Below are 15336 nucleotides of genomic sequence, written 5' to 3'. Positions count from 1 at the left end.
TGTTTAATTTATTTATGGATGGGGCTGTTAGGGAGGTGAATGCAAGAGTTTTGGAAAGAGGGGCAAGTATGCAGTCTATTGTGGATGAGAGGGCTTGGGAAGTGAGTTAGTTGTTGTTCACTGATGATACAGCACTGGTGGCTGATTCGGGTGAGCAACTGCAGAAGCTGGTGACTGAGTTGGGTAAAGTGTGTGAAAGAAGAAAGCTGAGAGTAAATGTGAATAAGAGCAAGGTTATTAGGTATAGTAGGGTTGAGGATCAAGGCAATTGGGAGGTAAGTTTGAATGGAGAAAATCTGGAGGAAGTGAAGTGTTTTAGATATCTGGGAGTGGATCTGGCAGTGGATGGAACCATAAAAGCGGAAGTGAGTCACAGGGTGGGAGAGGGGGCAAAAGTTCTGGGAGCGTTGAAGAATGTGTGGAAGGTAAAATCATTATCTCGGAAAGCAAAAATGGGTATGTTTGAAGGAATAGTGGTTCCAACAATGTTATATGCGAGGCGTGGGCTATGGATAGGGTTGTTTGGAGGAGGGTGGATGTGTTGGAAAAGAGATGTTTGAGGACAATATGTAGTGTGAGGTGGTTTGATTGAGTAAGTAATGAAAGGGTAAGAGAGATGTGTGGTAATAAAAAGAGTGTGGTTGAGAGAGCAGAAGAGGGTGTATTGAAATGGTTTGGTCACATGGAGAGAATGAGTGTGGAAAGACTGACAAAGAGGATATATGTGTCACATGGAGAGAATAAGAGAGGAAAGATTGACAAAGAATCTATATATGTGTCAGAGGTGAAGGGAACGAGGAGAAGTGGGAGACCAAATTGGAGGTAGAAGGATGGAGTGAAAAAGATTTTGAGTAATTGGGGCCTGAACATGCAGGAGGGTGAAAGGCGTGCAAGGAATAGAGTGAACTGGAACGATGTGGTATACTGGGGTCGACGTGCTGTCAATGGATTGAACCAAGGCATGTGAAGCGTCTGGGTAAACAAACCATGTTAAGTTCTGTGGGGCCTAGATGTGGAAAGGGAGCAGTGATTTTGGTGTGTTATACATGACAGCTAGAGACTGAGTGTGAACGAATGTGGCCTTTGTTGTCTTTTCTTAGCGCTACCTTGTGTGCATGTGGGGGGGTGTCATTTCATGTGTGGCGGGGTGGCAACAGGAATGAATAAAGGCAGCAAGTATGAATTATGTACATGTGTATATATGTATATGTTTATGTATGTATATGTATGTATATGTTGAAATGTATAGCTATGTACATGTGCATGTCTTTACGTGTATGTATATACATGTGTATGTGGGTGGGTTGGGCCATTCTTTTGTCTGTTTCCTTGTGCTAACTAGCTAACATGGGAGACAGCGGCAAAGTATAAAGAAAAAAAAATAATCTTTTCATACACGATCACCATTTCCTGTTACAGAAGAAGTGCCAGGAACAGACAATCTATCTATATCTCTCACGCCCATTCCCTCTAATGACTCCCATTAAGGGGTGGCCACAGCAAAAGAGTCTCAGCTTATCCCTGTCCTTACATGCCTCCCTTGCATACACCAATGCAGGAATTCTTTCACCATTTCCCTCTCCAACATTCCTCCACCCTATTTGCCCATGTCCCAGGTGGTCTTCCCCTCACACCAACCCCTTTAATTGTACTATCATACACTCTCTTTCCACATGCCCAAATCACCTTAAAGTATTACCTTGCACCCATTCCATCACTCCACAATTCATTCCCTTTGCATTCCATGCTATACCACATCTCTCATACACCCACTAATTTCTTTCTTCATTCATCTTGTTACACCATATGCCCTTCTCAAATAGTTCATTTCCACAGCCTGGGTTCTTGACCTCAGTGAATCATTCCATGTCCATGTTTTGGCTGCATAGGTCAGGGTTGGGGAAAGCTGTTGTTTCAGTACCTCTAGTTTTGTTAGAGTATCCAAGTCTCATCCTGCCTTCCTGTGGTAACCTCACTGGTTAACCCTTTCAGGGTGGAATTAAAGGGGGAGGCATTGCCCAACTCCAACAGGGAAATCATTCTAAATTTAGACAAACACCTGAGGTGTTCTATCACTTTTTAGTTTTTTGAGAAATAGCTCATTTCCACAGCCTGAGTTCTTGACCTCAGTGAATCATTCCATGTCCATGTTTTGACTGCATAGGTCAGGGTTGGGGAAAGCTGTTAAGTTTTAGTACCTCAAGGGGATACTCTACTTTTACTAGAGTATCCAAGTCTCACCCTGCCTTCTTGTGGTGACCTCACTGGTAAACCCCTTCAGGGTGGAACTAAAGGGGGAGGCACTGACCAACTCCATCAGGGCAATCCTTTTAAATTCAGACAAACACCTGAGGTGTGCTATCACGTTTTAGTATTTGGACAATTTTGGAGCCTCACTGCCTCTGGAATCACTGCACTGGAGTTCCCTCTGCCAGTGACATGTCAAGGGTGAGGCACAAAATGCTAAGAAGTGGAAAAGGCAAAGAAAGGCCATATTTGCTCACATCCATTCTGTAGCTGTCATAAGTAATGCAATGAAACCACAGCTCCCTCTCCACAACCAGGCCCCACAGACCTTTCCATGATTTATTCTGAATGCTTCATATGCCCTGGTTCAGCCCACTGACAGCACATCGACCTCAGTATACCACAACATTCTAATGTAGTTCCCTATGAAAGAAGATACACAAATTTTCAATAAAAGCTACTCTGATCTTCTGTAAACTTGCTTATTTCAATGCCACACCTTTGCTTAAAGATACCTCACAAGTACCATAAGCTAAAATATTCAAGAATCAATAAGTGACATCATCTCATCTTTTGTTGATCCTTACCTGTTGGCTGAGAAGAGGAGATGAATAGCATGATCCTCGACTTCATTCTGACATGATAAATAGCTGTTGATGATGCCACCAATCTGGGTGCTCCGATCTGAAATATTTTTTTTTATTCCAAAGCATATTGAATAGCACAAGGGTGATATTCTTCTGAATATCTGTAACCAAAATGCTTTTTCTCTACCATAAAAAAATGTGGATGAAGCTAACAACCTTCAAAATAGCACAGTCATCAAAATTTTCAACCATCTCCATCCAATAAGATATCTTTCCACTTAACCCATACATCTCATCAATGCCTATAACATACAAATGACAACTTTCATTATCTAATTCTATATTAGTATTTACCATAAAAACTACTTAAATAGTTACACATGGAGTATCTACTCCATTCTTACTTACACAAGATGGATCAAATGCAAACAGCATTTAGTTCAAGTTCTTCACTTTCCCTACACATGCCACAGATTCAATGTTGTGTGCAGGAGAGACTTTTGGAAGTGAATGGGTTGAGAAAGGCAGCTGGTGGGATGATCATCATTACCTTGTGGAGGTGAGGAAATGCTAAGGAAGTGGTAAAATTAAGTGAATTTGGAAAAGGGACACATGTAAAGAAATACAAGGAGCGAGTGACTGAGTGTAAAATGGCAAAAGATAAGAGGAAACAAAGCCTGAAGAATGGGTGAGAAATGGGAAGTATTTACAGAAGCAGTGCTGACAAGTGCAAGGGAAGCAAGTGCCATGCTTGAGGTGGGAGATGGGCAGATTCAAAATAGTGAGTGGTGGTATGATGAAGTAAAGTTGCTAGTGAAAGAGAAAAGAGAGGCATATGAACAGTGCTTATATGGAAGCAGTCTAAATGACTTGGTGATCTACAAGAGAAACCTGCAGGAGGGCAAAAAAGATGACAAATTCGAGTGGGACAAGGTTAATAGTGGAAAAAAAAAATTAACACCTGTGAAGGGGACATATAGGGAAGTTGTAAAAGGTTGTGATGAAGAAATCATGTAAGTATTTTGAAGTACTGTTGAATGTACCTAATCATGTGGTGACATATGTAAAGTGTCTGGTATGGCATGGTATGCAGTGAAAGAATCAGGAAGAGTGGTTTGGTGAAGAAATGAGGTGGTTAAGGCCTTGCAACTGGAGTAGAAGGTATTACAGCTGAATATCTTCAGACAGGGGGTGAATTCTTACTGGTTAGTTAGGATTTTCATGATGTAGTGCCCATCGATTGGTGGAGTGTATGTACAGTGCCACCATGTAGAAGCAAGGAGGACAAAGGTGAGTGTTCAAACTACAGTGATATAAGTTTGTTGAATGTACCTGGTAAGTTATTTGTTTATGGATGGGGTTGTTAGGGAGGTAAATGCAAGAGTTTTGGAAAGAGGGGCAAGTATGAAGTCTGTTGGGGATGAGAGAGCTTGGGAAGTGAGTCAGTTGTTGTTCGCTGATGACACAGCGCTGGTGGCTGATTCATGTGTGAAACTGCAGAAGCTGGTGACTGAGTTTGGTAAAGTGTGTGGAAGAAGAAAGTTAAGAGTAAATGTGAATAAGAGCAAGGTTATTAGGTACAGTAGGGTTGAGGGTCAAGTCAATTGGGAGGTGAGTTTGAATGGAGAAAAACTGGAGGAAGTGAAGTGTTTTAGATATCTGGGAGTGGATCAGGCAGCGGATGGAACCATGGAAGCGGAAGTGGATCATAGGGTGGGGAAGGGGGCGAAAATTCTGGGGGCCTTGAAGAATGTGTGGAAGTCGAGAACATTATCTAGGAAAGCAAAAATGGGTATGTTTGAAGGAATAGTGGTTCCAACAATGTTGTATGGTTGCGAAGCGTGGGCTATGGATAGAGTTGTGCGAAGGAGGATGGATGTGCTGGAAATGAGATGTTTGAGGACAATGTGTGGTGTGAGGTGGTTTGATCGAGTGAGTAACGTAAGGGTAAGAGCGATGTGTGGAAATAAAAAGAGCGTGGTTGAGAGAGCAGAAGAGGGTGTTTTGAAGTGGTTTGGGCACATGGAGAGGATGAGTGAGGAAAGATTGACCAAGAGGATATATGTGTCGGAGGTGGAGGGAACGAGGAGAAGAGGGAGACTAAATTGGAGGTGGAAAGATGGACTGAAAAAGATTTTGTGTGATCGGGGCCTGAACATGCAGGAAGGTGAAAGGAGGGCAAGGAATAGAGTGAATTGGAGCGATGTGGTATACCGGGGCTGACGTGCTGTCAGTGGATTGAATCAAGGCAGGTGAAGCGTCTGGGGTAAACCATGGAAAGCTGTGTAGGTATGTATATTTGCGTGTGTGGACGTGTGTATATATATGTGTATGGGGGGGGGGGGGGGGTTGGGCCATTTCTTTCGTCTGTTTCCTTGCGCTACCTCGCAAACGCGGGAGACAGCGACAAAGTATATAAAAAAAAAAAAAAAAAAAAAACCTGGTAAGTTGTATGGGATAATGACTGAGATGTCAAGGCATGTAAAAGCATCAGACTGGGGCAGAAAAGTGAGGTTTCAGAAGTGTTATACGATGTGGGGATCTGATGTTTGCTTTAAAGAATGTGTGAGGAATATTAAGAAAAAAAACTGGCAATGGGCATTTGTGGATCTGGAGAAGGCATATGATAGGGATGATATACACAGTATCACCCCTAATTGGTTCACCTGATAACACTCTCATAAATGAATCTATTCTAACAGCACCTCAACAAAGCTGATTGGAATAACTTGTAACTTCTTTTCTGATTTTCCTTGGGTGAATTACTGTCTCTTATGTGGAGATGCTTCTCTCTCCACCAAACACATAGCAGAGGTTATTCTTGCAGGAATGGAAGCATTTATCCCCTCTTCCTCCAAAATAACCTCTTCATCCAATCCATGGTTCAACCGTTCCTGTTCTGTGGGCACTCAGAGAGGGATCAGGCATATCAGGCCTGGAAAAACTCTCCTTCCTCTGGCTCCCATTCAGCTTATATCACTGCCCATAATTGCTGCAAGCATGTTATCTGTGAGGCAAAGCACTCATACGTTCAATGGAAGTGCAATAACCTCTCCTCATCATCCACTGGTAGGTTTTTTTGGTCTTTAGCTAAGGGCATATCTAACAACTTCTGTCGCTCCACCCTTCCTCCACTTTTCCATTCTGACAGTCCTATAGCTGTCTCTCTCATAAACAAAGCAACTCTCTTTTGTTCCCATTTCTCCTTTAACTCCACCTTGGATGATTCTAACATTCCTTCATCCCATGATGCTCCTCTTACTAATCCTATGCCTCTTCCTATAATCTTTGAAAACAAGCAAGGCTTATGGTCCTGATAGCATCTATCCCTATGTACTGAAAGAGCGTTCCCCTGAACTTGCACCTGTGCTTGCTTGTCTGTTCCATCTCTGCTTAAAAACCAAAATTTATCATTCTCCTTGGAAACATGCATTAATACATCCCATCCCTAAGAAGAGTGACTGTTCTGACCCCTCTATCATTCTATTACTTTGACATCTACCATTTCCATAGTTTTCCAAAGTCTTTGAATCCTTCCTCAACTCCCATATCCTTATCTATATTTCTATATCTCTGATGCTTGTTCCAACTGGAACTCCCTCAAAGAGGTGGCCATGGCAACAGTCTGTATAACTAAAGAACCCCAGTGCCACTTCTTCACCTTTAGTGTCTCACCCTTAACAGGCCACTGGCAGAGGGCAAATCTAGTGCAGTGTTTGAAAAGGTTCCTATCTAATATTCCTAATGACGACTTCTATCTAATGCTCCTACCTACTGCTTCTACCTAATAATCCTGCTTAAATATTCCTACCCACTACCACTACCTACTGCTCTTACCATTCTGCCAAAAGGCATGGCTCACATGTAGTGCTCACCGCATGGAAATCTAGTTATGAACAATGAGCTGTGTACGGTAATGTTGTCAGGTATTACATATGACAAGGAGAGATTGTGTGTTTGTGGACAGAATACTCGTAGTCCTTATGTTAGTAAGGCATAAAGAAAAGACAGCTACCTGGGTCAGACGAGTACAATTTGACAACCACTAAAGTGCTGGCTCACTAAGCAGATGTCACTAACCCTAACAGTTGTTTCTCTGATCACCAGTATGGCTTCCATAAGACAAGATCCACTAGTGATATTCCTTCCTATCTTACTACTGTCTAGTCATCATCCCTGAAAGATCTTAGGGGGTCATGTGTAGTTGCCCTTGACATATCTAAGACTTTTAACAGGGTGTGACATCGAGGTCTCTCTAAGCTCCCCTCTTTTGGCTTCCCTCCCTCACTTTGCTCCTCCATATCTAGCTTCCTCTCCAGCCAATCTGTCTCTGTGGTCATTGATGGATCAGCCTCATCCTTTTCTCCATCAACAGCGGTGTCCCTTAAGGTCCTGTCCTGTCCCCTACACTTCTGCTCCTTTTTCCCAACAATTTCCTCTCCTCCACAAATATAATCCAATGCACTCATACGCTGATGACTCAACACTGTATTCATCCACATCCTTAAATTCTGCTCCCTCTTCTCTCACTCGATCTGCATCTCGTCTTGACACAGCTTCCTCAATAAACTCAGACTTGGTCAGAATATCTTAAGTTTAATGCCTCCAAGACCCAATTTCTACCCATCTCTATCAAAAAATCCTCACAACTCTCATCTCTCCTTTCACAGTTCTATAATTCCACCTCTTGACTCAATGAACATACTTGGTATTACTGTAACATTCACTCTTTCTTGGAAACCCCACATCAGAAGTGCTCCCTGACTTACATTGGGGTTACATTCTGATAAACCTATTGTAAGTTGAAAATACCATGTCAAAAATACATTTAATACTGTGCATCTCTCCTATCAAACACCATAGTTTAGCCTTGCCTACCTTAAACCTTCTCAAAATACTTACATTTCTCATCCACAAGTATCATATGAAGTGTTTCCTTAAAAGCTTCGGCACCTTCAGTATCGGCACTTGCTTAACATTATGAAAATTATGAAACCACCCATGACTTGCTGTACAAATTTGGATATATGTAAGATCATTGGCACGCCGTTTTAGAGCATCAAAAAGACTTCTTGTCTTAGCCTGGATCATCAATAGGCTAAGCGGTATGCACTTCTGTATCTGGTCTTCCATTCACAGAGGCAAGCAATTTTTCCATATCATCAATCACAGAGGCAAGCAATTTTTCCATATCATCAATCGGCCTAGCTCTTTTCTTGTGATTAGAGTGGATTTAACCAATGCTGAAGACTGAATTCACTGCATCACTGATTCACTTCTTATCATTTACGATGGTTGAGAACATCGATTACGAAAGTCCTAACTCGTGCAATAGCCATTACAGGCTTGCCGCCTTCATGCTGGGCAGTTATCTTAATTTCATCTCAGAAGTAATTGCCTTCCTCTTCTCACCAGAGGCAGGAGACACAGATGGGCATTTTGTAATCATGATGGGATGCAAAAACACAAAACACAAAATGAGATAAAAAAAACTTTGACAACATAGTACACTGTAGAGTAACAGCTGTTTACACCTGTGATCGAGTAGCTGACTGGAAGCTGCAGCTTGCTGCTGCTGTACAGCATCATGAGAGAGTATCGTACTGCATATAGCTAGCCCAGGAAAAAATCAAAATTCAAAACTTGAAGAACAGTTTCTACTAAATACATATCACTATTGCCCCATTGTAAAGCTGAAAAATCATTAGTAAAACCATCATAAGTTGGGCAGCACCTGTACAGGAATAGCTATATCAGCCTCTAAGAAACTGGGTGTCCTGATTATATGTCAAAACTTTTTCTCTTCTGAACAGTTGCTCCATTTATACAAGGGATTGATTCGCCCTTATATGGAGTACTGCTCACATTTGGGGCTGTTCTAGCTCTGTATCTTTACTTGACAGAGTTGAGTCAAAAGTGACCCAACTTACATAATTTCCAAGGCTAACTTCCAAACCTGACACCCTTGCCCTACACTGCAATGTTGGTTCACTTTCCCCTCTTCTATAAGTATTACTTTGGTTTTCCTCCCAAGAGCTGGCTGCTTGTGTGCCCCCACCACTAGCTAGATCACCCAATACTTGGCAAGCTGCTACATCACACGATTATTGTGTGGCCATCAGCAACTCAAGTGTGGGCCATTTTAATCCCTGCTTCTTTCCCTAAACATCGAAGCTTTGGAACACTCTACTCTACCTTCTTGTGTTTTTCCCAATAAGTATGACCAGGCACATTTCAAAGGAAAGGTCTTTCACTTCCTCCAAAATTTCTCAATAATCTCCCTTGTCTTTTCTTTTTCATAGGTCTCTTTATGTTTCAATTAAGGCCCAGCCTTGATGTGCACTTTTGTACATGACTGGAGCCATGGGGAGAGAGAGAAAGAGAGAGAGAGAGAGAGAGAGAGAGAGAGAGAGAGAGAGAGAGAGAGAGAGAGAGAGAGGAGAGAGAGAGAGAGAGAGAGAGAGAGAGAGAGAGAGAGAGAGAGAGAGAGAGAGAGAGAGAGAGAGAGAGAGAGAGAGAGAGAGAGAGAGAGAGAGAGAGAGAGAGAGAGAGAGAGAGAGAGAGAGAGAGAGAGAGAGAGAGAGAGAGAGAGAGAGAGAGAGAGAGAGAGAGAGAGAGAGAGAGAGAGAGAGAGAGAGAGAGAGAGAGAGAGAGAGAGAGAGAGAGAGAGAGAGAGAGAGAGAGAGAGAGAGAGAGAGAGAGAGAGAGAGAGAGAGAGAGAGAGAGAGAGAGAGAGAGAGAGAGAGAGAGAGAGAGAGAGAGAGAGAGAGAGAGAGAGAGAGAGAGAGAGAGAGAGAGAGAGAGAGAGAGAGAGAGAGAGAGAGAGAGAGAGAGAGAGAGAGAGAGAGAGAGAGAGAGAGAGAGAGAGAGAGAGAGAGAGAGAGAGAGAGAGAGAGAGAGAGAGAGAGAGAGAGAGAGAGAGAGAGAGAGAGAGAGAGAGAGAGAGAGAGAGAGAGAGAGAGAGAGAGAGAGAGAGAGAGAGAGAGAGAGAGAGAGAGAGAGAGAGAGAGAGAGAGAGAGAGAGAGAGAGAGAGAGAGAGAGAGAGAGAGAGAGAGAGAGAGAGAGAGAGAGAGAGAGAGAGAGAGAAATGGTGTGGGTGGTAAGCTGCTAAAAGCAGAGAAGTTTTATTGATGGTGTACGGCTTGTGCACAAACAAGAAAAAAGGAGAGTGAATGGTTCCAAGTGAAGGTTGGTCTGTGGCAGTAGTGTGTGATGTCACCATGGCTGTTAAATTTGCTTATGGATAGGATGGTGAGGGAGGTAAATGCAGGTCTTGGAAATAGGGGATGAGAGGGCCTAGGAAGTGACTTAGTTGTTGTTTGCTGATGAGAGAGCACTGGTGGCAGATTGACTGAGAAACTGCAGTTGGTTATCGAGTTTGGAAGAGTGTATGAAAGGAGAAAGATGAGTGAACATGATTAAACACAAGGTTTTCAAGTTTAGCAGGGTCAAGGGACACATTAGTTGAGATGGGAGTTTGAATGAAGAAAAATTGGAGAAGAAAAGTGTTTTGGATACCTGGGAGTGGCCATGGCAGCAAGTGGAAACATGGAAGTGGAAGTAAGTCACAAGATGGGGAAGGGGGTGAAGGTTTCTTGGAGTGATGAAGAATGTGTGGAAAAAGAGAATGTTGGAGAGCAAAAATGGGTATGTTTAAAGGGATTGCAGCTCCAACAATATAATATGGTTGTGAGGCATGGGCTATAGATAGTGTTGTATGGAGGAGGGTTGATGTGCTAGAAATGAAACGTTTGAGGACAACATGTGGTGTGTGGTGGTTTGATCAAGTAAGTAATGAAAGGGTATGAGAGATGTGTTGGGAGAGCAGAAAAGGGTGTTTTAAATTGGTTTGGATACATGGAGAGAATGGGTGAGGAAAGATTAACAGAGGATATATGTGTCAGAGGTGGAGGGAACAAGGAGAAGTGGGACACCAAATTGGAGGTGGAAGGATGGAGTGAAAAAAGATTTTGAGTAATTGGGACCTGAAATGCAGGAGGGTGAAAGGCATGCAAGATATAGAGTGCAATGGAACAATGCGGTATACCAGGGTTGATGTGCTGTCAATGGACTGAACTAGGGCATGTAAAAAGTCTGGGGTAAACCATGGAAAGATCCAAGGGTCCTGGATGTAGATAAGGAGTTGTGGTTTAGGTACATTACACATGACAGCTAGAGACTGCTTCAGAGACATAACACCAGGAAAACAGATAAAAAAGGCCACATTTGTTTACACTCAGTCTCTAGCTTTCATGTGTAATGCAAGGAAACCACAGCTCCCTATCCACATCCAGGCCCCATAGACCTTTCCATGGATTACCGAAGACTTGCTTGCCTTCATCCATCCTGTTCCTACCCCGCCCCACACGAAAGAACATTGCTACCCCCCTGCTTCAGTGATATGGTGCCACAAAAATAAGCAAAAAAGGACATGTCATGTGTAATGCACCAAAACCACAGCTCCCTATCCACATCCAGGACCCAGAAAACTTTCCATGGTTTACCCCAGATGCTTCACATGCCCTGGATCAGTCCACTGCCAGCATGTTGACCCTGGTATACCATATCGTTCCAATTCACTCTATTCCTTGCATGCCTCTCACCCTCCTGTATGTTCAGACCCCTTAATTTATCTATTTATTATACTTTATCGCTGTCTCCTACATTAGCGAGGTAGTGCAAGGAAACAGACAAAAGAATGGCACAACCCACCCACATGCACATGTATATACATACATGTCAACACGCACATAAACATACCTATACATTTCATTGTATACATGTATATACATACACAGACATATACACACATGTACATAATTCATACTGTCTGCCTTTATTCATTCCCGTCGCCACCCCGCCACACATGAAATGACACCCCCCCCCTCTGCATGTGTGCGAGGTAGCACTAAGAAAAGACAACAAAGGCCACATTCGTTCACACTAAGTCTCTAGCTCTCATGTATAATGCACCCAAACCACAGCTCCCTTTCCAAATCCAGGCTCCACAAAACTTTCCATGGTTTACCCCAGATGCTTCACATGTCTTGGTTCAATCCATTGACAGCATGTCGACTCCAGTATACCACATTGTTCCAATTCACTCTATTCCTTGCATGCCTTTCACCCTCCTGCATGTTCAAGCCCCAATTGCTTAAAATCACCTTCCACCTCCAATTTGGTCTCTCACTTCTCATTCCCTCCACCTCTGACACACATATCCTCTTTGTCAATCTTTCCTCGCTCATTCTCTCCATGAGACCAGAACCATTCCAAAACACACTCTTTTGCTTTCTCAATCACACACTTTATTACAACACATCTCTCTTACCCTTTCATTATTTACTCGATCAAACCACCTCACACAACATATACACATCTCTCTTACCCTTTCATTGCTTACTCGATCAAACAACCTCACGCCACGTACTGTCCTCAAACATCTCATTTCCAACACACCCACCCTCCTCCGCACAACTCTATCTATAGCCCACACCTTGCAACCATAAAATATTATTGGAACAACCATTCCTTCAAACATACCCATCTTTGCTTTCCGAGATAATATTCTCACCTTACACACATTTTTCAATGCTCACAAAACTTTTGCCCCCTCCCCCACCCCATGATTCACTTCCGCTTCCATGGTTCCACCCGCTGCCAAATCCACTCCCAGATACTAAAACACATCACTTCCTCCAGTTTTTCTCCATTCAAACTTACCTTCCAATTGACTTGTCCCTCAACCCTACTGTACCTAATAACCCTACTCTTATTCACATTTACTCTCAGCTTTCTCCTTTCACACACTTTACCAAACTCAGTCACCAGCTTCTCCAGTCTCTCACCCAAATCAGCCACCAACGCTGTATCATCAGCGAACAACAACTGACTCACTTCCCAAGCTCTCTCATCCACAACAGACTGCAAACTTGCCCCTCTCTCCAAAACTCTTTCATTCACCTTTGTAACAACCCCATCCATAAATAAATTAAACAACCATGGAGACATCACGCACCTCTGCCGCAAACCAACATTCACCGAAAACCAATCACTTTCATCTCTTCCCACTCGCACACACGCCTTACATCCTCGATAAAAACTTTTCACTGCTTCTAATAACTTGCCTCCCACACCATATATTTGTAATACCTTCCGCAGAGCATCTCTATCAACTCTATCACATGCCTTCTCCAGATCCATAAATGCTACATACAAATCCATTTGCTCCTCTTTCTCACATACATTCTTCAAAGCAAACACCTGATCCACACATCCTCTACCACTTCTGGAACCAAACAGCTCTTCCCCGATCTGATGCTCTGTACATGCCTTCACCTTCTCAATCAATACCCTCCCATATAATTTCCCAGGAATACTCAATAAACTTATATACCTCTGTAATTTGAGCACTCATCTTTACCCCCTTTGTCTTTGTACAATGGCACTATGCATGCATTCCGCCATTTTGTTTCTCTTTTTTTTCATACTATTCGCCATTTCCTGTGTCAGCGGGGTAGCATCAACATTAGAGGACTAAGCCTTTGAGGGAATATTCTCACCTGACCCCCTTCTCTGTTCCATCTGTTGGAAAATTAAATGATGAGAGGGGAGGATTTCCAGCCCCTGCTCCCTCCCCTTTTAGTCACCTTCTACAACATGCATGGAATATGTGGGAAGTATTCTTGCTTCCTTACCCCAGGGATCTCTGAACATTATCTTGTGGAGGCGAAGGTGAAGATTTGTAGAGGTCTTCAGAAAAGAAGAATGTTGGGGTGAAGAGAGTGGTGAGAGTAAGTGAGCTTGGGAAGGAGACTTGTGTAAGGAAGTACCAGGAGAGACTGAGTACAGAATGGAAAAAGGTGAGAACAAAGGATGTAAGGGGAGTGGGGGAGGAATGGGATGTATTCAGAGAAGCAGTGATGGCTTGCGCAAAAGATGCTTAAGACATGAGAAGCAAGGGAGGTGGGCAGATTAGAAAAGGTAGTGAGTGGTGGGATGAAGAAGTAAGATTATTAGTGAAAGAGAAGAGAGAGGCATTTGGACAATTTTTGCAGGGAAATAATGCAAATGACTGGGAGATGTATAAAAGACGGAGGCAGGAGGTCAAGAGAAAGGTGCAAGAGGTGAAAAAGAGGGCAAATGAGAGTTGGGGTGAGAGAGCATCATTAAATCTTAGGGAGAATAAAAAACGTTTTGGAAGGAGGTAAATAAAGTGCATAAGACAAGGGAACAAATGGGAACATCAGTGAAGGGGGCTAATGGGGAGGTGATAACAACTAGTGGTGATATGGGAAGGGGATTGAGTGAGTATTTTGAAGGTTTGTTGAATGTGTATGATGATAAGAGAGGCAGATATATGCGTCGTTGGTGGAGGGAACGAGAAGTGGGGGACCAAATTGGAGGTGGAAAGACGGAGTGAAAAAGATTTTGAGTGATCGGGGCCTCAACAAGCAGGAAAAAATTTATTATTATTATTTTGCTTTGTCGCTGTCTCCCGCGTTTACGAGGTAGTGCAAGGAAAACAGACGAAGGAAATGGCTCAACCCACCACATACACATGTATATACATACACGTCCACACACGCAAATATACATACCAATACATCTCAATGTACACATATATATACACACACAGACACATACATATATACACATGCACACAATTCACACTCTCTGCCTTTATTCATTCCCATCGCCACCTATGGAATAACATCCCCCTCCCCCCTCATGTGTGCGAGTTAGCGCTAGGAAAAGACAACAAAGGCCCCATTCGTTCACACTCAGTCTCTAGCTGTCATGCAATAATGCCCGAAACCATAGCTCCCTTTCCACATCCAGGCCCCACACAACTTTCCATGGTTTACCCCAGACGCTTCACATGCCCTGATTCAATCCATTGACAGCACGTCGACCCCGGTATACCACATCGATCCAATTCACTCTATTCCTTGCCCACCTTTCACCCTCCTGAATGTTCAGGCCCCGATCACTCAAAATCTTTTTCACTCCATCTTTCCACCTCCAATTTGGTCTCCCACTTCTCCTCATTCCCTCCACCTCCAACACATATGTCCTCTTGGTCAATCTTTCCTCACTCATTCTCTCCATGTGACCAAACCATTTCAAAACACCCTCTTCTGCTCTCTCAACCACACTCTTTTTATTTCCACACATCTCTCTCACCCTTACATTACTTACTCAATCAAACCACCTCACACCACATATTGTCCTCAAACACCTCATTTCCAGCACATCCACCCTCCTGCGCACAACTCTATCCATAGCCCATGCCTCGCAATCATACAACATTGTTGGAACCACTATTCCTTCAAACATAGCCATTTTTGCTTTTGGAGATAATGTTCTCGACTTCCACACATTCTTCAACGCTCCCAGGATTTTCTCCCCCTTCCCCACCCTATGATTCACTTCCGCTTCCATGGTTCCATCCGCTGCCAGATCCACTCCCAGATATCTAATACACTTTACTTCCTCCAG

At 43.1% G+C, this 15336-nt stretch overlaps 1 protein-coding gene across 3 annotated transcripts in view; it reads right to left on the bottom strand.

Annotated features, from left to right (window-relative positions):
- Nucleotides 1-15336, bottom strand: part of LOC139762020 (thymidylate kinase) — a 114039-nt gene that overhangs the window by 59137 nt on the left and 39566 nt on the right. For all 3 annotated transcript variants that reach the window (XM_071686802.1, XM_071686804.1, XM_071686811.1), the window contains exon 3: nt 2835-2931. In XM_071686802.1, coding sequence (XP_071542903.1) covers nt 2835-2931 — 97 coding nt within the window. The remainder of the gene's footprint in view (nt 1-2834; nt 2932-15336) is intronic.

The sequence above is a fragment of the Panulirus ornatus genome, chromosome 3 (assembly GCF_036320965.1).
Source record: "Panulirus ornatus isolate Po-2019 chromosome 3, ASM3632096v1, whole genome shotgun sequence".
Taxonomy (NCBI): Eukaryota; Metazoa; Arthropoda; class Malacostraca; order Decapoda; family Palinuridae; genus Panulirus; species Panulirus ornatus.
The sequence above is the reverse complement of the archived record's forward strand: the minus strand, read 5'-3'. Positions and strand labels throughout refer to the sequence as shown.